Source organism: Myotis myotis, unplaced genomic scaffold (genome assembly GCF_014108235.1).
Source record: "Myotis myotis isolate mMyoMyo1 unplaced genomic scaffold, mMyoMyo1.p scaffold_m19_p_3, whole genome shotgun sequence".
NCBI classification, from domain to species: Eukaryota; Metazoa; Chordata; class Mammalia; order Chiroptera; family Vespertilionidae; genus Myotis; species Myotis myotis.
Window position 1 is genome coordinate 161,392,644 of NW_023416335.1, and position 21,082 is coordinate 161,413,725.

A 21,082-nucleotide genomic window follows, 5' to 3' on the forward strand; every position below is an offset into this window, starting at 1 on the left:
GTTTCTCTCTAATAATTAATAAATCTTAAAAAAGTGGTAACCTAGACTCCATTCTGCCTGTGCAGTTCAACCCAGGAAGAGGCCAAATCTTTCAATAGCCGAAGGGCGAGGTTTATGGAGGCATCGCCTCAAGGACATGAGGCTTTATCCCCAGAGCTCACACTTCATCTTAGTAAACAAACAGCATAGGAAACGGAATGCAGATATGCTCAAATGATATTAAAAGTTAACACCAGGCAAAAATGCTGGAGGGGAGTTGATGTGAATTTCTAGTTCTTGGGCCTCAATGACCAGATAAATTCCCCTTGTAAACCCTACCCCCTGTACTTGCACAAAATGGTACTCAGAGATGGGAAGGCAGGGTAGCAGACTGTCCGTGGGGAGTCCACAAAAAGGACTTGGGAGCATGAAGTGTATCGTTAAAGAATTTCAGCATTAAAATGAACTTTAAAGATCAGATTTATTTGGAGAAAACAAAAAACCCCCATAACCCAAAGGATGGGATTCACATCTCAAGACATCTCCCAGGTAGTAAGTCTACAGATTACAAATCATTTTCATAGAAGATATTTTTGTACAAATTTTACATGTATCGAGTAGGACATAAATCCCTGTTTGTTTTAATGGGGGACATGGTAGGGGAGTGGGAAAGAACCGCTTTTTTGGACACAACTATTTGGAAGGAGTAGACTTGAAGAGGGCAAACCCTACCTTTTCATCATCTACAGCAAATGGTTAAAAAAACCCTTTCAACCTCGGGTCTCTAAAAGCCATTTCCTGGCCATCCAAGCCAATTAGTTACTTAACTAGTATGTTTTTTATGTCCACCGGGTAAATGATTCATTATACCTCCTGCTGCAGCACTTGTAAACCAACACCCCCGCATAGCTGGACAAGCTCTAACCTAGGACTGATGGGAGAAGGGCTTGCAAACAAGAGACCAAGGTCTCATGTTTCTGTAGGTACCAATATTGCCCATAAAGGTTCCACCTACTGAGCTGACAGTACAAAGGTACACATAAAAGCAGGCAAGTTAAGCTACTGCAAGAGAAACCAGGACCTTGTTAAAGAGTTCTCTCCATTATCATTTATTTTCAAGGGAAGCTAAAAACAAAACAAAACCACACACTGATCTAGGCCACATTATAAATCCAAACACTGGTGTGGGATTTCAGTGGAGAAAAGGAAACTTGTAGGGGGAAAAAAAAACCCACCCCCCTCCCCCACCCGCAAAATTAAAAGCCTCCAAACAAAACCCCCAATCAAGGTCATAAGACAGGCTCCCAGTTTAACTGTCCCTATTCACCCACCGCCCTTACCACCTAAGACCATTCTCGTTCTGAGGTGTAAAGGGTCAGGACGAACAGGAGTCAGAAGGCAAAGGAGCCCGGGTTTGCTTGAGAGCAGTGATTCCTCATCTGACAGCTCCCAGGGGCCGACCCAGATGCCGGGGCACCAGGTCGGTGGCTTCAACACAAGCTGCTTTTTGGGAGGTGACAGGAAGGAGCAATGTGAGGAACACAAGACAACAGTCTAAATTTAAAAGCTTCAAGATTTCAACAGAATGTGGGTATTTGAACGATGAGAAAGGATAGTGTTTAAGAAAGGGAAAAACCAGGACACATAAGAAACTTGGGAATTCCCACACCCTAAGTGCTTCCTGCTCCAGGAAGTAACCATTCATGTGTTTATTGGAGGTCACATCATTTTCCCCTATTTCTGGTTCAAAATAATTCATCACCTCCCCAAAGCTTCTTTTCAAACCACGATTTCCCCACTTATTTTGGTCACCAAGCAGTCCTTATTCTTTAGAGGCCTGTAGACTCACTCCCAGCTACCCCCCTGGGGGGTAAAAACGAAGGCATTTCCCCTAGGCTGGCCCCCGGGACTCAGAATTAAATAAGAGAGGGGCTGGCAGCCTCCTGGAGACTAAACCTACCTTTCCAAGGACAGGGAACTTATTCAGCTATCTGAGAATTCATAAATGCCACATTGGGATAGTAAGAATTAAAGGTACAAATCTCATCCTCTTCCGCATACCTGCCCTACTGCCCAACCAGATTCCAGACATTGCATCCCTGTCACCGCCATTTTCCTAAATGGAGGCCCCCTAGGCACTAATCACACGGGCGACTGCATGTGTCATAAAAGTGCACAACTTTCCCATTAAAATATGTCTGTCTTTCTGGCTATACTGACGATTCTCCAGTTAGTTCAATACTTTAAAGGCTGCAGCAGCATGCAAAAAAATTTCATTTCATTTCACTTTTTTAAAAAAAGTTAAGAAGTCTCCAGGAGATGTGAGTTTTATTTTGTCTTGTCTGGCTAGAGGTTTGGTTTGCTCTCGAATGTTCCAGGGTAGAGAGAGACTTGGAGAAAACAGAATGTAGAGGTCTAGTCGGTGTAATCTTCTCCCTCGTTTTCATCTTCACCATCCACAGAGAGAGCGGCATACTTGCTTGCAGAACTGAACTTCTGTAACAGAGAAGAGTGATAAAGTGATCAAGGCCTTAAATTCTCACATCAAAATCCAAGAAACAGCCCAGCGGGTGTGGCTCAGTGGTTGAGAGTCAACCTATGAACCAGAAGGTTGAGGTTTGATTCCCAAACAGGGTACATGCCCAGGTTGCAGATACGCAGGAGGCAGCCAATCAAGGATTCTCTCCCACTACTGATGTTTCTGAATCTCTCTCCCACGCTCTCTGAAATCATTAAAAAAGTATTTAAAAACAATTCCAAGAAGCTGGATTCTGATACTTCAGTCCAGACCGCAACCACCTGCTTGCTCACTGGCTTTTACTGCAGCGTTTCCACAGCCAGGGGGAGCGGTCAAAGGCACGCACACGTGCTCTTACCCAAGTCACACACGACCCTTCATCTTGAAGAAGGGATGAGAGCAGTGAAAGGCAGAACAGAGGAAAATGCTAAACTTTCATTATGTCAAATGAGCAGCAGGGCCTTATTTCCAACCACTGTTTAGAGCCCTAAATGTAAGGGGTTCAACAGGAAAAGCTAAGGGAAGCAGAGCTGGGCAAGCCATTGACACTTACGGAGGCTGGACTCTCTTCAGGTTTCTTTGGCTCAGGTGCAGATCGGGAGTCTTGATCCTTTTTGCCATCTTTTCTGCAGAGATGAGTGTAAGACCACATCCTTAGGAAAGGACTCGCCCCAAACCCGTAAGCAGTTCTGAAGCACTCCACAGGCACCTCCAGTCAACAGGTCTTGATACCTGGACACTTGTGTTATTTCTAGATTCTCAGAACTGTAACTGTTTATAGTGATTAATTTTAGTTTGTTCACAGTGTGAGATCTGGCAATGCTTGGAGAACCAAGAACTTCTTAATTACAAAGACAGGGATGCCTAAGCCCCAGACAATAGTTACAAACGAAAGGAAAGAGAACACACTTACCTCTCTGACTCCTTCCAGTGGTCTTTGTTCCCTCCATCTCCTGGACCACGGCTGGAGTTCCCACTTTGGCCTTTTGGGACACTCACCCCATCCACTTTATTTTCATCTGCTTGAGTGGAAATGCAAAAATAAATGGAAGGCAAGTAAATAATTACCCTCCCTCCCCTAGGTTTCCTAAGGATTGGAGAAAAATGTGCTCATTATGTACCCAGGGAAATTAAACCTCACCCCAACCCAGACTTCCTTCCTAAGCCCTTCTTCCCACGTACTCTCTATATATAACACATACCCCTCCCCCCACATCAAGATCCACTAAAAAGTTCCACTGCAGGACTATGCCATCATGAAAAGCCAGCTGGCAATACGGGCTATGATGCTGTGTTGTGAGTGACCTTGGCCTTGCAGATGCTGACATTTCTAATCTGTACTGAGCATGGTATTTTCCTTCCGATTCCCCCGCCCCCTGTTCTACCAGGAAAGGGCAGGGTTCCATGCTTTCTCTAGAGACCACTCCTGCCCTCTAATGGCAAGAAAAGGCAGACAATCTAAGAACCTTAACACAAAACCTGGTGCAAAATACACTGAAGTTCAGTATTTCATGACTTTATAGGCCTTTTCATGTAGGCCTCTAGCTGAACAAGACCTATTCTCCTTTTGATCTTACCTTTCCTTGCTGGTCCTTCCTCAGACGGTTGAGCTGGAACCACTTTCCCCCCACCGCTACAAGAAAAACGTGTGATCACATCATCAGTTGTCTTAAAGAGAAGAAACTTATCACTCTCCAAGCTCACAGAGAACCGAAAGTACATAACGCTGTGACACGTGAAAATACAGCAACAACAAAAGCATTATTTGAACACTAAGTGCCATGTCCTTTAGAATCATCACAATCACGCGAGGCTAATATTATTCTCTATTTTACAAATGAGGATCCTAAGACTTATGGAAGTGATCCTTCCATTGCCAACATGTGGCTGCTATGGGTTCTGAGTCTAGTATTTGCAGATTTTCAGGTGCCAAAGGAATGTCAACTAGCTATAAAAACTCTAGAAAATGGAACCATTGGTGCTCAGGAGCCAGCTCCATTATATCACTGAATCCGAACTAATAAAGTAGACAGGGTTAGGTGCTATCTAAGGCCAGCCCCCTGAGAGCACTTTCTATCATGACATCACAACATTTAAGAGTCTACAGCTGCCCTGGTTGGTCTTGCTCAGTGGTTAGAGCGTCAGTCCGCAGACCAAAGGGCACATGCTTTGGTTGCAGGCTCGATCCCTGGGCCACGTCAGGGCCTGCTGTGCAGGAGGCAACCCATGTGTTTCTCCCACATCAATGTTTCTCTCTCTCCCCCCTCCTCCATTCCCTCCTCTCTCCTAAAAAAAGAAAAGAAAAAGAAAAAGAAAAAATAATCAATGGAAAAAATATATCCTCCAGTGAGGACAGAAAAAAAAAAAAGATTCTACAGCTAACCAACTGCTGTTTCCAAGCTGACTCACCTTGTAGGGGATTGCTGCTCTGTGTCTGAGCTCTGAGATCGAGCAGGAGGGTTAGAACTTCGCTTCACCCAAGCATTCTCCTTTGGTGGAGGGGCTGGCATTACCTTTAGAGGCTGTTCAGGTTTGGGAGGCTTAGAAGTTGGAGAGTGACAGTCTTCCTCCTTATTGAATGTTTCATTTTCTAGAGACTTCTCACTCTCTCTCCTTCGTGCATCTGTGAAGTCAGAGTGGGGGAGGTCAAATTATCAAAAATAGGCTTATAGTACAACCATCTATTAGGATCTCAACAGAGTGGGAAATGTTCTACGTCCATATTTACTGCTATCATTTTTCTTAAATACAGTCTCTAACTTGGCTCCCAAAATATGAGGAAATGTTTCACTGATTCAAGAGAAACTGGAAAAATGACTCTCCAAGGATAGCCCCTGACCTTTCCTAGAAATGAGCACGCAGTCTTTGTTTTAGGATGATAGCTTTTCTAATCTCCTTGTTAAAATGGTTGTACTTGGAGAATGATGTGTGTGTGTGTGTGTGTGTGTGTGTGTAAAGGGGACCTATGGCCCTAGCTAGTTTGGCTCAATGGATAAAGGGTCAACCTGTGGACTGAAGGGTCCTGGGTTCGATTCCGGTCAAGGGCACGTGTCTGGGTTGTGGGCTTGATCCCCAGTGTGGGGCATACAGAAGGCAGCTGATCAGTGATTCTCTCTCATCATTGATGTTTCTATCTCTCCCCCCCTCCCTTCCTGAAATCAATTAAAAAAAAATAATCTCACTCATATGTGGGATATAATGATCAACATAAATGATGAACAAAAATGGATCCAGAGACAAGGTGGCACTGAACAGACCGTCCAACCTCAGGGAAAAGGCGAGGGGAGGGGGAGAGATTAGAGGTCAACCAAAGGACTTGTATACATGCATATTAGCATGACCAATGGACACAGACACGGGCGGTGGGGGCTTGCCCTCAGGGGTGGGAGTGGGGGGGGGCAGGGGGGTTAATTGGGGAGGGGGGGGGAGAAGGAGACATGTAATACTTGAAACAATTAAAAAAGGGGACCTATGTTAAATCCGCAAACCCCAGAAACCACTGATCAACTTACAGGCTCAACATACACAAATATATAAGTAAACACGATACAACCAGATTTATACATTTATGAAAATCAGAACACACCCATATAATTTATTTTTTAAATACATTTTTATTGATTTCAAAGAGGAAGGGAGAGGAAGAGAGAGATAGAATACATTAACGACGAGAATCATTGATTGGCTTCCCCTACTAGGGATCGAGCTCGCAACTGGGCATGTGACCTGAATGGGAATCCCCTGGTTCATAGGTCAATGCTCAACCACTGAGCCACGCTGGCCGGGCTTATGAATTTTTTTTTTTTTAAATATACTTTATTGATACAGAGAGGAAGGGAGAGGGATAGAGAGTTAGAAACATCAATGAGTGAGAAACATCGATCAGCTGCCTCCTGCACACACCCCACTGGGGATGTGCCCACAACCAAGGTACATGCCCTTGACCTGAATCGACCCTGGGACTCTTCAGTCCGCAGTCCCAGTCCGATGCTCTGTTCACTGAGCCAAACCGGTCAGGGCAGTGAGTTTTTTTTAAAGCACCAAATGTCTCCTCAAAACTAGGAGCTTATTTTGTCAAATTCTTTTTACACTTTAAGCGCAAGCTCTTCAGAAGTAGGGATATAAATCAACCCAACTATCATACTCCTGGGTACAAAGAGGCATTATATCCTGTTACTAAGAGTCTACTCCAGCATGAATAATTTCCAGGAAACTTCTACAGCATGTGGACAACTATTTCCAAATTACCCCAGCCTTGAGCCATGTTTTAAAATGCTCAAGTACAAATCAATTTAGAGGTGGGAGAAGAAGCCTTAAAACAAAAACAAAAACAAACAACCCCCCCCAAACACTGGCTCACACTAAGGCAGTGGTTCTCAACCTGTGGGTCGCGACCCCTTTGGGGGTCGAACGACCCTTTCACAGGGGTCGCCTAAGACCAATGGAAAACACATATATAATTACATATTGTTTTTGTGATTAATCACTATGCCTTAATTATATTCAATTTGTAACAATGAAATTGGGGGTTACCACAACATGAGGAACTGTTTTAAAGGGTCGCCACATTAGGAAGGTTGAGAACCACTGCACTAAGGGAAGGGAGGTGTTATAATTGAACCATTCCGTTTCCAAAGCACTAAACATGCTTATGACCAAGCAGTAAATTCAAGGGAGGAAGAAAGAATCAAGAGCAGAATATCATCACTTGAAACATTGATTGCTCTGAATAAATAAAACTCAGATATCAATACATAAAATGAAGGGACAAGTGTAATAGTTAAGTGTACTCTTTAGTGGAAAATCATTAAACAGATCATCTAAGTCTCCCCCCGGTGCCCATTTCTCAGATTTTTCAGAGCAGGAGATGTAAAACTAATACCAATCTGCACTAATCCAAATAGAGAGTCCAGGATTGAAATTAACACCCCACAGTCTCTGCATAATTTGGTTATGAACAGGTTATGGAAAATGGCAATAATATGATACCCACCCTGGTCTGACTTACTTCTGCCAGATGTGGCTGAGGTCCCAGTCTGTGATGACTCACTTCCTGTCCTTGACCGTTCCCGTTCCTGAGTTTCTTCACTTCGCCAGCTTGGGTGTCTGTATACAAGATTTAACAAAATACATATGTTATTTGTTCAGTGAAGGCCACCTTGAACTCATGCTGACTCCCCAAGAATGACCACTTTTTGCATTGGCTAGGGCAGTGGTTGGCAAACTGCGGCCCCTTGAGTGTGGCTCTTCCACAAAATACCACGTGCGGGCGCGCACGTACAGTGCGATTGAAACTTCGTGGCCACACTCAAGGGGCCAAAGAGCTGCATGTGCCGACCACGGGGCTAGGGTTAAGAACATTCTCCTACATAATCTACAACACTGCCCTCCCTTTCTGAAAATATAATTCTGCAAGTCATTTAAAACTAGGCCTCGTTGTCCAGAACACTGTTATAGGTTTCTAACCTATTAGAGCCAATGCCACCTGTGATGACTCCTTTAGTATCTTAAGTAACCAACATACATACAAGTAAAAAAATGAAAAAGAGTAAAACATCTTCTCTACTTTATCCCTAGTAAATTGATGAGGTAAATCCGCCCACTCACCATGGTGGAGTTTTACTTTATATACTAAAGCAGGGCTTGCAAATTTTTCTTAAAGGCCCAGATAAACTTCGCTTATAAACAAAGGCCCAGATCATAATTTGCTGACTTCTGTATTGAAGTACCACCAGTTTATATCTGTTGCAGGTTAAACTTTGTAGGCCTTTTGAAAAGTGTGAAGGATAGGCAACGACTCTTAACTGGGTAAACCGTCCATGTACTGCAGACCACCTGGCAGCCCCAGACCATGTACACTAAATGCTGATAATGACAGCCAATAGCATCCACACAGATTTCCCAAGTACCCTGGGGAGGTAATGCCCCCACGAAGAACCACTGGACTCAGGGATGGGAAATTCATATTGGCGATAACCTCACCTCTCTCGAGGCCGCCGCTCTAGTTTTGGCTCATCCAGCTGACGCTGCAATTTCTCCTGTTCCTTCTGTAGCCGCTCCTCTACTTCTCGTTCTCTAGCAGCTGTGTCAACAGGTTTTGCCCCTCCAAAGATGGAGGCTGCTCGACTGGACTGGGAGGTGCTAGCAGAGGAATCATCTTCCTTGGGAGTGCTCCGAGGCTTTAGATTCAGTTTGGGTCTTTGGGGTGGACCTACATCAAATAAAACTCTTAAGTAATAGGTTTTCAAAATTAGAAGCTGATGGCTGGAAGCCAGATTCCCAGATGTAGCTTTTCCATGGGATTCAGATTGGTGGCCTAGCCAATTCAGCAGAGGAGGTAAGGAGGGAGATTAGAAAATGGGTGGTTTGAATAACCAAGTCCAACCAATCTTTCCATTACCACATCCATGATGTAGTTAGTACCAGACTAAGGGAAAGACTAAAAATGGTAAAAATTTACATGATAAAAACAATCCTTTATCATGATTATTATTACCTGGGAAGAAATTTTCAACCACAATAGACTATTACATGAAAGTATCTTGTTCAAAAATGTGGTCTGGAACAGCGGTCGCCAACCTTTCAGACCACATGGACCACCGGTTGACAACTGCTGGTCCAAAGGTTTCCTTAAACCAGCGGTCGCCAAACTTGCGGACCTCACCACCCACCAGTGGTCCGTGGAAGATGGATTACTTCAGTAGGTTAAGAGCTTGTAACAATATGCAGGGCAGACTCTATCCAGTCTTATACTCTTACCCTGTGCATAATATACATTTGACAGTGACTCACAGGGCAGAGCCTGCAACACTGAGCTTCTGAATACGCTCTATGGGAGTCTGACTCAAATCATCAGCATTTCTCAAGGTTGAGTGTTTCAAGGAAGCCATGTTTCTCAAATTCAGTGTTTATCCTACATATTTCAGACACACAAAGATAAGAAGAAAGCCTATGTGCATTCTCCCTCCCAGGAGCAAGCCCGTGCCTTTCCCTCTCCCTTCTTCTTCTCCCACAGGTGTGCATCTCCAAAGCTCTAAAGGACCCTTGAGGCTTGCAACCAGAGAGCAATGAGCAGTGCAGCTCATCCTGGGCAAACCCCCTGAATCTGTCCCCAAGGACCCCTCTTAGTGAGACAAAGCAGCTCAGCCTAGGCTCACTTCCCCAACCCCCTTTTTAATTTAAAAAAAAAAAAATATTTTTATTGATTTCAGAGAGGAAGGGAGATAGAAACATCAATGTTGAGAGAGAATCATTGATTGGCTGTCTCCTGCACGGCCCCTACTGGGGATTGATTCCGCAACCCGGGCATGTGCCCTTGACTGGAATTGAACTCAGGGCCTTTAGGTAAACAGGCGGATGCTCTACCCCACTGAGACAAACCAGCTAGGGCTCCCCAGCCCTTTCATATTTCACTGTCCCCAACTTGAATAAATATCCTCTAACATGCCAAGTTCTACAAAACAGACTTATTCATATGAAAGTTGTAAGAGTGGGACAGCTTTAAAGTGCTAACACCTGAGTCTTGAGAACTGCACACCTAATAGGGCAGATGTAGAAAGGATGAGACACAACATTGAGGAGATAAGCTGGAGGCAGAACAGTGAAGGGCCTTTATGTTAGAAATACAGACAAAGAGATATCTTTCAGACCACGGAGAGTAAGAAATTTTTAAATATTTTAAAAATTAATTTTAGAGAGGAAGGGTGATAGAAAGATCGATTTGTTATTCCACTTATTTATGCATTCACTGGTTGATTTTTGTATGTGCTCTGACCAGGGATCAAACCCCCAACACTGGCATATCAGGGTGGCACTCTAACTAACTGAGGTACCCAGCCAGAGCCCAAGACTAGGAAGGTTTTCAAAAGAAGGAGAATAACCTAATTAGATACTGTTCCAGAAAGACAATTTGGGCCAGCGTGAAGAATGAAGTGAGGCAGGGAAATCTGTTAGAAAAGGGGTAAGGCCACCAGGAAAAAAAAAAAAAAAATCAGGTGAACAGCTATTGGGGGAGGGAAGGTATGGCATGAAAGGAACAGGTCAGGAGCCAAAGAGGGCCTGAGGCCCACATCTGAGCCTCCACTTTTCTCACAAGTAAAGTGATGATAACTGCAGACACAAATTCTTATAATCCTATCTAATAAAGAGGGAATATGCTAATTGACCCTCACACCATGAGAAAGATGGCAATGCCCACAGCCAATAAGGAGGGAATATGCTAATTGCTGCCCCACCCTCAAAGATGGTGCCACCCGGAGTCCCCCAGTCCCCTCAGTCCCCCAGGGTCAGCCCAAGGCGCAGGCAAGCCTCAGATGGCAGCTGCCTGGCTGCCCAGGGCTGCCCGAAGCTCAGGTAACCAGGACCAACAAGGCTTGTGCTGCCAGCAGTGGCAGCAACAGAGCTGTCGCCTCCTGCCGGGCTGAGGGACCCCCTCCTCCAGTGCATGAATTTTCATGCACCGGGCCTCTAGTTAGATAATACTTGTGTGAGAACTCAGCTCATTGGTGAAAACGCTCAATAAATGTCAACTATTATTTATACACTAGAGGCCTGTTGCACGAAGAGATTCGTTCAATAGGCCTTCCCTTCCCTTGGCTGCTGGCACCGGTTTGCCTCTAGCACCCGGGACCCAGGCCTTCGCTCTGGCCGGGCTCTGGCTGGAGCTGGCCCCGGGGCCGTCAGGCTACGCTCTGTCACTGGAGCCTATGTACGAAAATTAACCGCCATCTTTGTTGGGTTAATTTGCATACTCTCCTGATTGGCTGGTTAGCGTAGCAAAGGTATGGTCAATTTACATGTTTGTATATTATTAGGTAAGATTCCTTGAATGAAAAAAGTTAATAGCAATGCTTTTAAGAATTAAAGATTTTGTAGAAAAAACTGAAAATGCTATTTTTGCTTTGTGTTTTTGAGGGAGAAAAGACTGTACTGTACTGGACTTTCAATATGGCTCTGATGACTTCTGTCACCCCACTGTGTTTTGATAGTTGTCTAGGTCTACCTTCCTTAACTGGGGGATCATAGGTGATGATATATATAAAGCACTTGGCACCAAGTCAGGGCTGATAAAAGGTTGTTAAAAGGCTAGGATTGTTTTTTTCCTTTCCAACTTAGTTTACTCAATACATTTTAACCCAAATATCTATATACTAAAGGAAGTTAGAAATATTTTGCTTTATTTCCTTTTATGTCATCCGTATCCAATGCTCTTTCCATTACACTCTGCTGCATCCTTCACAATATATAAATTCTTAAGGGGTTTGAACATAACTGAGAATTTTCCCATCAGTTTGTGCAGTGGTCTGCCCCATTAAGCAAGCAAAAGAAAATGATTACCTCTATCATCACGCCTATAATCATCCCGAGAGTAATCATCTCTGGAACTCCATGACCGGTCATCACGTCTCTCATATCTGTCCTCATAGCGGTCCCCGCCTCCTCTGTAGTCATCATCCCTTCGGTACCCACTACCAAATGCTCTTCTGCCACTGCCTACCCTGGAATCATAGCCTGTAAGTAAATATACCCCAAATTGTAATCATCACACTGGATGGAAGGAGTTCTTAAAAAAAAAAAAGCAATTTAACTTAATGGTGTTTTACAATGACCTCTATCATAGTCTCTGCTGCCTCTGTCATCGTAGCGATCCCGGCCACCATATCGATCCATATCCCGGCGCGGGCCGTCACGATAACTGTCCCGATACCCATCACGGTATCGGTCTGAGTCGTAACGATCTCGATCTCGATACTCTGGAGAAAAGAGAGACAAGTAACATTTTTTTTGGACACTAAAGAAACAAGAGAGCCAATTAGGCCAATGTGGTTTGAGTTCATATTCACTGCTGTATCCATTTTTATAAAAATATGTCACACTATATAGAAGAATTTGTATTGAATTGAAGTATTATTGAATTAAAAAATATTTCTCTAGTAATCCAATACACATTGCTGGGCTAACAATTTAGGAGGAAGTTAGGGGAGAGAAAAATATATGTTCCATAATGAATTTCCAGGATTAAAGATTTAGGTACTAAAACATCTATAATAAAAGCCTAAGTGACTGTTACAGTGAAATGACCGGTCGCTATGATGTGTACCAACCACCAGGGGGCAGACACTCAATGCAGGAGCAGTCCCCCGTTGGTCAGTGCGCTCCCACAGGGGGAGTGTTGCTCAGCCAGAAGCTGGCTCATGGTTGGCGAGTGCAGCTGTCACAGTGGGAGCCTCTTCTGACTCCATGGCAGTAGGCACAGTGGGTCGGGATGAGTGTGAGCAGTGTGGTGCCCAGCCCCGATTTGGTCTCCTCCCTGGCTACCGGCTGCTTGGCGCACTGCTACATCTCCCGAGGGGTCCTAGACTGCGAGAGGGATGTCCGATTGCCAGCAAAGGCCCTGTCCCTTCCCCCATCCAGCAGGCCCTGTCGGGCCTGGCCCCTATTAGGCCTGGCCCCTATTGGGGCTGGGCGAGACAGCCCCAATAGGCCCTAATCGCCGGCCAGGCCTAGGGACCCCACCCTTGAACGAATTTTGTGCACCGGACCTCTAGTGTAAGTATAAAACATTATAAGAAAATATAGTTGGAATCTTATAACCTTGATGCCAAAGATCCAATCAGACATCACTTAAGTTTAGCATGAAAATATATGATTAATCTTGTGTTGACAAAGTTTAGAGGAGAAAGTCAATTCCTACACTGTTGATAATTTTAAAATAGTACAACCACTCTCAAAGTTGTTTCAGAACTATGTATTAAACTATGTATACCCTCTGGGCCAACAATTCAATTTCTAGGAATTTTTCCTGAGCTAATAACTGGACACATGTACAAAAGGAGGTTCACTGTAATGTTTTCTTATAGATTAAACTTTATTTTACACACACATACGTTAATGCCAGAAATTTTTATAAAAACATGTAGCTCAGGCGGCAACTGTGAGTAGTATCACTCATTTATAAAAGGGGGGTAGTGGCTATTTAACTTCAGCCAACTTGCTAGATCTTCCAATTTTCTGAGAAAAGCTGGGAACCCACATTTTTATATGAAAAATCTCATCTTCTAAACTTGAACTAACACGTTGAGTTTAATCATTGATGCGTATAGACCAAAAAGGAATAGTAATTTTATTACTGCATTCTTTTAAATAATTATTGCATTTTGCGAAGGCCATCATTTTGTCTATGTGAACAAACATTCTGTGATTGTTTAAATTTATAAATTGAAGGACATGCTGATGTTAGTCAAGTAATTATATACAGCAGAGCATGTGAAATAAAATTCAAAAAACAAACATACAAAAAATCTGCTGTGTGTTTATTTTGAAATACATTTTTAATTTCTGAAGAGATAGTGAACTCTATACTCAATTTTACTTAGATAATATTAAAACAATTATAAGCTTGTATTCACTAAGAAAACAGGGATCAACAGTGAAGAAAAGAAGCACACCAGTACACTGTTACTAAGACAGCCAGGAAATACACAGGTTTTGAGATTTAACATAGATATAGCTTAAGAACTCCCTCTACCCTCTATCCACAATCATGAGGGTGGTTACATCACCATGCAGAAAATGTTATAAATTATGTATTAACACTATATATTGTTTTCAAATTTCTACATTCTCTGCCCCCCAAAGGTTTTGAAATTTATCCCCATTTTGTTACATGGATATTATGATATAAAATAGTCCATTATAGGAGCAAACTACTACTTAGTAACTTCTTTACTGAAGAGTAAATTCCATTTAAAAAATACAAACATTGTTGAGTATTTCTGTATGTATTTTAATAAAGTTGCATAACTTTATCGATAAACATTTTACAAAGCTCCTGTTGGACTCGGGTGATATGTGTGAAGCTGTGACCCATCCCAATCCCTACCCCATGACGTTCCTTATTCCCCTTCTTTAAATTACCTTTTATTTGCAGAGCAGAGGCCCAGTGCACGAGGGGGAAGGGGTGTCCCCTCAGACCAGCCTGCGTCCTCTTGCAACCCGGGTCCCTCGCTCCTTACCGCTTGGCTCACTGCTCCTTAGCACTGGTGTGGAGGCGGGAGAGGCTCCCACCATTGCCGCTGTGCTCACCAGCCATAAGCCCAGCTTCTGGCTGAGCGGCACTCCCCCTGTGGAAGCGTCTGCCCCCGGTGGTCAGTGCGCATCATAGCAACTGGTTGTTCTGCTGTAACTTCACTTAGGCTTTTATTATATAGACTAGTGGCCCGGTGCACGAAATTCGTGTGGGGGGTGGGGGGTGGTGTGGTGTGTGTGTGTGTGTCCCTCAGCGCAGCCTGTACCCTTTCCAATCTGGGACATCCCTCTCGCAATCTGGGACCGCTTGCTCCTAACTGCTCACCTGCCTGCCTGCCTGCCCCTAACCACTCTGCCTGCTGGCCTGCTCGCCCCCAACTGCCCCCCCACCCTGCCGGCCTGATCACCCCCAACTGTCCTTCCCTCCTGGCCTGATCGCCCCTAACTGCCTCTGCCTCGGCCCCGCCATCATGGCTTTGTCCAGAAGGTCTCTGGGTCTAATTAGCATATTACTGTTTTATTAGTATAGATTGTTTCTCTTCCCTAGTATAAACAATGTCCAATGAAGATGGGATTTTTGTCTGTTGTTCACTGCTTTAGCCTGAACTTAGAACAATATCTGGCATATGGCAAAGTATTTTTGAAGTGAATGAATTTTGTTATTTTAAAAGGTATTTTTATAAATTTACATTTTGACTGCTTCTAGTGATGCAAGGAATTTTTGTATAGCAAATTCTCCAATAATGTAGAACTTAACTCTTGTTTCTATCAATTAGCCTAAGGTAAAACTGGTTTCATTATATGCTGTTTCACTTAAAAGTTGCAGAACCTATTAATTATATCAAGTGAGGAATTACTAAATACCACTCTAAACCCATCAATCTTGCTGGAGTCATGTTAATTCAAGTACTTTACTTTGTAGAATCTGTTGGGTTTCTTTATTAACAACAGTCTCTAAAAAAAAGAAAGTAACACAGAAAAAATGAACTTGATAAAAATGAACTTACTGTCTCCAAAACTATCATCACCTCTTCTAGGTGGGTAGTCATCAAAGCTGTCTGTGGCAGGACGGGCTCTCCAGTCTGTATCTGTTTTGTCAGAATCCCGATTTCTATCTCGGCCAAAAGAACGATCGTCCCTGTCTATAGATATATAAAATAAAATAACAAACGAGTCCACAAAAACATTTGCTCAATATTAATTGCATGCGTAGAAAACTCCCTTCAATTTACGATATTTCTTGCTCATACCACAGCACAGTCACGAAGTTATCACAAGTGCACTCTCCAATTCAACTGAGTGATATATTTCCTCACATTTATTCCTACTGGCTTAATGCTTATCTCTCAACTTCTGTATTAGGAGGAGCCCTGATATATACATAAATTAGGCCCCTCTTGTGTCCAATGTGCTGTTGGGTAACTAATCTATTTATTATACATTTAACACCTATGTCAATCAGGGCTTCTCAATCTCAGCACTACTAACATCCTGAGCTGGACAATTCTTTCTTGTGGGGGGCTGTCCTACGCACTATTGGATTAGTCCCTGGATTCTATTATATGTCAGTAGTACTCCCCAGTTGTGACAACCCAAAATGTCTCCAAACATCAACAAATGTTCCCTAAGGGCAAAATCATCCTTAGTTAAGTACTAATCTAGATTAAAGTAGGGCTACCGCTATCTACTTCTATTAAAATCTTCTGGGAAAGGACAAGGACAAAACAGGAGAACTTGTCAGCTTCCTTACCTTTATCCTGGGCTTGATCAGCAACGTCCACTCGAATTCTCCTGTTACCTAGAGACTGAGAGCATAGGACCATATTAACCAACCTTTTGCCCCATTATGCACAAATCCTATGAGTGACCTTGAACATCTGGGCATAGCAGAAGCACTGGGGGAAGGAAGATAAAGGAAAAACATTGTAATCTACCCAACATTCCAATTTGTTGGCTAAAGAATCCTTTATAAAGACTTGAAATCTTAGTTAAGTTGGGCTTAAATGATGTCAGGTCAATTAACTTATTTTTATAAAGATAAATTTCACAGAATAGAGTTAATTTAACTTTTTCAACTATCAAAGGCAATTTAATACCAAGTATAGTAAGTTAAAAATAATCCCCAGACATCTAAACAAAAGACACATTTGGGTCCAGAGTAATTATTCATTCAAACATTTACAGAGCACTTACTATGTATCACAAAGTTGCTTAAAGCATGGTCTCTGTATAACCTTAAATTCTTCCACTTAATATTACCTTTGGGTAAATCAGTTCCTCCAGGATACCCTCTGATTTCCCTTGCCCACATCATTATTTATATACTTTGAACCCAATTAATTCTACTGCTGATTTTTCCTCATTTCGCAGTAGAATCTACAGTTGAAGAAGGATAACAGTGAATTTTAGTTAAAAATACCCAGAATTATATTAAATACCACTGTAATAAAATCTCTAAATACACAGCAGTTCCTTAGTTTGGACCATGACAACATTTTAACAGTTAATCCAGCAAACTTCAGATAATTACTACATGCTATTCTTTTTTTAAAAAAAATTATCTTTATTATTCTTTAGATGTTATTACAGATGTCCTCCCTTTCCCCTTCCCCCATTGACCCCCTCCACCCAGCACCTGTCCTCTCATGCTATTCTCTTAAAATCCAGACTGAGAAGTTAAAAATTAGTAATATTAATAAGATCTAAAAAAGGATCTGAGAAGAATTATTTTGGAATAACTTCAGCTTTTCATATATTTAACTATATAAGTGAATTTTTATTTCTAACTAGCATTTACTTCAGATTATCAAAGTGGTACTCAATTATGAGGTAGGAAAATATTTTAAGAGGTGTTGGTTTTAATCATGTCAAATGGCAGATCTGGACTATAGAATTATGGCACAAATGGCACTGGAAACTGCCTTCTCAACAAATAATGAGGGATATCTGGAATTAAGAGAAAGAAAAGAACAAAAAGTCTTTTTTTCTTCCCAGATATAATTAGTTTGATTTCTAAAGTCACTAGAAAAAGAGAAGTTTCAAGATTACAGACTTCCATCACTAAAAGGTAAATAAATGCTTCAGTATCCTGCCTAAGAATCACTACATAGCACCAATCATGTAATAACTGTATTACAATTAGATTTAATCTCTATTTCCCTCTCATGTATTAACAGCTGAATCTCCTCTCCCTACTTAACTGCCAATTTGTCTTGATAGAAAAACATCTATGGGCAATGATAAAAAAAAGCAGGACTGAATGTTTCCTGTCATTCTTCTGTGAAAGATTCCTAAGAGCATGTATTTATTAAAAAGGACGTTTGAATAAGAAATGTTTCCGAACCCTCTTAAAATTATAATGAAACACCATTACTTCCCTGAAATGAGAAAATGCCTTTTAATACTAAACTGTTTAATATGATTTTTCTATTGGTTTGATTTGGTCAGATTACTTTGAAAAAGCAAAGCCACCAGAGCTAAGGCAAAGCTATGAGCGGATGTGAGAGTCTATTAAAGACTTGGTGTGGTGAATTTCTTCCACAATTTCCCACCTAAGTGCCTCCCTGAGTTATCGGGGCCTGTTGATCTTGCTGAAGTGTGGTGTGACTTTTAAGTGTTACATTGTTAAATAACCCAGGCTTTTCTTTATAGATATTCTGGGAACCTTTGAAACAGTTACTGACCCAACATAAAAAAATACCAGTTTGATAAACACTAGATTTGTCAGCTCCCACCCTTCAAACTCTCCACCCTTATTTTCTTTACCTCTTCATTGAGGCTCAGGGCATTGAACAAGGAATCCAGGTCCTCGAACTCAGCATAACCAAAACCTTTCAACCTCTCTGGATTGCTGGGCTCACGTGGTAAACGCACTGCACTGATCTGAAGTAAACAAACAAAACAAAACAAAACAAAACAACAAAAAATGTTTCACAAATCAATGTTCTGGTTCATTTGCCTCTTTTGACCACCACACATTATTATATGCAATAAAACTTTTTGAATACAGAAGAACCTGGTTGTCTTCAAGCAAGAAACCACTGCAAAGGGATAGAAGACAGACTTCATTGTATACCCTATCAAACCTCTTCATCTTGAATATAAATTTAACCCTTAAAAAAACAACACTAAACAGAAACAACACGAGTGCAGTGTATTCCTTGTATCGCTCATTCCACAATTAGCTTATTTTAGTCTTTAACTCAATTATTGCCAAAAAATTTTCTGGGCAGTATATTTTGCGGAAACCTTACTTATCTGAGAACTACTGTCTTCATACATTAACAAAAATTTGATAGAATCAAACACTGGATTGTAAACTCCCTCATCCCTAACCCTTCTGCTGAATTCTGAGATGTCAAACCACTCAATTTTTACTCTTTGAAGCACAGGAAAAAATTCACACTGACCTAGTTTTAATTTGAGGTTAACTTGTGTTTTCTGATTGTAAATGCAGGATTTTTTCCTTTAAAGTCTCATAAAACAATCCCTGGCACTATTTTTTATTTATTATTTACAACAGGTTAAGCCCTCTTTATGTCCAATTTTAAGATAGATTTCAAATTCTTTTGTTTTCCCACCATCTCCTCTCCGTCATCCACATCTGTTGTCCTTATCCTTTTGATTTACTATATTCAAGTTTATCTTCTGGATCAGTGATTTGATATTTATTCTGGTGTCTGATATATAAATTTTATTATAGTCTTTTAAAAATTCTAGTTTAATTAAACTCATGATACAGTAGAAAAAGGAACAAAACATGGAAAGGGAAGTAGGTAAAGACCAGTTCCTGAGCATAAAGGTGAAAAGCCTGAATAGACCAGAGATTTTATCCAACATTCTAGAGAAAGAGGCCACTAGAGAAAAATCAAGAACAGGTCAACCTTTTAGTTGGTCTACATAATTAAACAGAGAAGAAAATTTGTAGATGGCAGTCAAAAATAATCACATCAATGCCTGGCCAGTGAGGCTCAGTGTTTGAGTGTTGACCTATGAACCAGGAAGTGATGGTTCAATTCTGGGTCAGGGCACATGCTCGGGTTGTGGGCTTGATCCCAAGTAACGGGCTTGCAGCAGGCAGCCGATTGATAATTCTCTCTTATCACTGATGTTTCTATCTCTCTCCCCCTTCCTTTCTGAAATCAATAAAAATGTATTAAAAAATATAATCACATAAAAAACCCAACTAGAACAGGAGAATAAAGAGAGAACCTCGCTATGCTGATCAACTGAAAAAAAAAACAAAAAAACCCAAAAAACAAAACAAAACAAAACAAAAAACCCAACTACAAAATAGGAGGGAGCAGCTGCTTTTAAGTATTTTCTCATTGGCAAAGACTGGAGAAAAACCTAATAGAACTAAAACCTGCTGCTCATTGTTTCATTTTTTTAAGTCCTTAGTATTTTTTAATCAAAGTTTGAAAAAAGAACTTCTCAGGACCTCTATACTCTAGAACAGCGGTTCTCAACCTGCAGGTTGCGACCCCTTTGGGGGTCGAACGACCCTTTCACAGGGGTCGCCTAAGACCATCGGAAAACACATATATAATTAATCACTATGCTTTAATTATGTTCAATTTGTAACAATGAAAATACATCCTGCATATCAGTTATTTACATTACGATTCATAACAGTAGCAAAATTATAGTTATGAAGTAGCAACGAAAATAATTTTATGGTTGGGGGTCACCATAACATGAGGAACTGTATTAAAGGGTCGCAGCATTAGGAAGGTTGAGAACCACTGCTCTAGAACTTTCTAGACCAGCATTTTGAAACATACCATTAAGAAGAGATGAAAAACCACCATTTGCGATAACATTGATGGACCTTGAGAATATCTTGCTAAGCGAAATAAATCAGTCAGAAAAAGCTAAGAACCATATGATTTCACTTATATGTGGGATATAAAACTGAAACAGAAACAGGCAACTGTATGATGGTTACTAGAGGGAAGGGGAGCGGGATAGTAAAGGGTAAAAGGGACCAAATATATGGTGATGGGAGATGATTTGATTTGGGTGTTGGGCACACAATGCAACATACAGATCATATATCATAGAAATGGACACCTGAAGCTTATATAATCTTATTAACCAATGTTACCCCAATAAATTTAATAAAAAATACTTATCTTAAGCTTTTAAAGCAAGCAAACTTTGTTAATATAAACTATACTAATATATCCGCTAAGTTAAATATGTTCTTACAAAAAATTAGTAATCTTGATTTAAGCCTGAATGTCATTAACAGAATGGCTGAGTTCAGAGAAACTTTCTACCTTTTAACATTTAACAGGGTATCTCACGTTTAAGTTTCTTAATGAGAAGAGGTATAGGTTTGAGACTCTCCCTGTATCAATAAGGTACCATTAATTTTTCTATGATTGTCCAATGGTGTTGGATGAGAACATTCTCAGCCAAAGAGCCTAAACATTTAATTATACACCTGCTTCTTCCAAGTCTAGACACAATCTTAGAATCTTTCTCAACATAGAAAATCAGAGAAGTCACTATCAATAATGCTATTTTTCGTATCTAGTTAATTGCCTAAACCTT

At 41.4% G+C, this 21,082-nt stretch overlaps 1 protein-coding gene across 4 annotated transcripts in view; it reads right to left on the bottom strand.

The window, feature by feature from the left end:
* Positions 1 to 441: 441 nt before the first annotated feature.
* EIF4B (eukaryotic translation initiation factor 4B) overlaps positions 442 to 21,082 on the bottom strand; it is a 31,355-nt gene continuing 10,714 nt past the window's right edge. Inside the window, exons 4-15 of one of the 4 annotated variants that reach the window (XM_036297225.1) lie at positions 18,290 to 18,406; positions 16,275 to 16,329; positions 15,532 to 15,666; positions 12,106 to 12,249; positions 11,834 to 12,007; positions 8,480 to 8,708; positions 7,506 to 7,603; positions 4,907 to 5,120; positions 4,075 to 4,130; positions 3,411 to 3,516; positions 3,051 to 3,123; positions 442 to 2,475 (exon numbers count right to left, since the gene is read on the bottom strand). In XM_036297225.1, coding sequence (XP_036153118.1) covers positions 2,395 to 2,475; positions 3,051 to 3,123; positions 3,411 to 3,516; positions 4,075 to 4,130; positions 4,907 to 5,120; positions 7,506 to 7,603; positions 8,480 to 8,708; positions 11,834 to 12,007; positions 12,106 to 12,249; positions 15,532 to 15,666; positions 16,275 to 16,329; positions 18,290 to 18,406 — 1,482 coding nt within the window. In that variant the 3' untranslated portion in view covers positions 442 to 2,394. Of the gene's footprint in view, positions 2,476 to 3,050; positions 3,124 to 3,410; positions 3,520 to 4,074; positions 4,131 to 4,906; positions 5,121 to 7,490; positions 7,604 to 8,479; positions 8,709 to 11,833; positions 12,008 to 12,105; positions 12,250 to 15,531; positions 15,667 to 16,274; positions 16,330 to 18,289; positions 18,407 to 21,082 lie in introns of all 4 variants that reach the window. The other 3 variants (XM_036297224.1, XM_036297223.1, XM_036297222.1) reach the window with 3 other exon arrangements.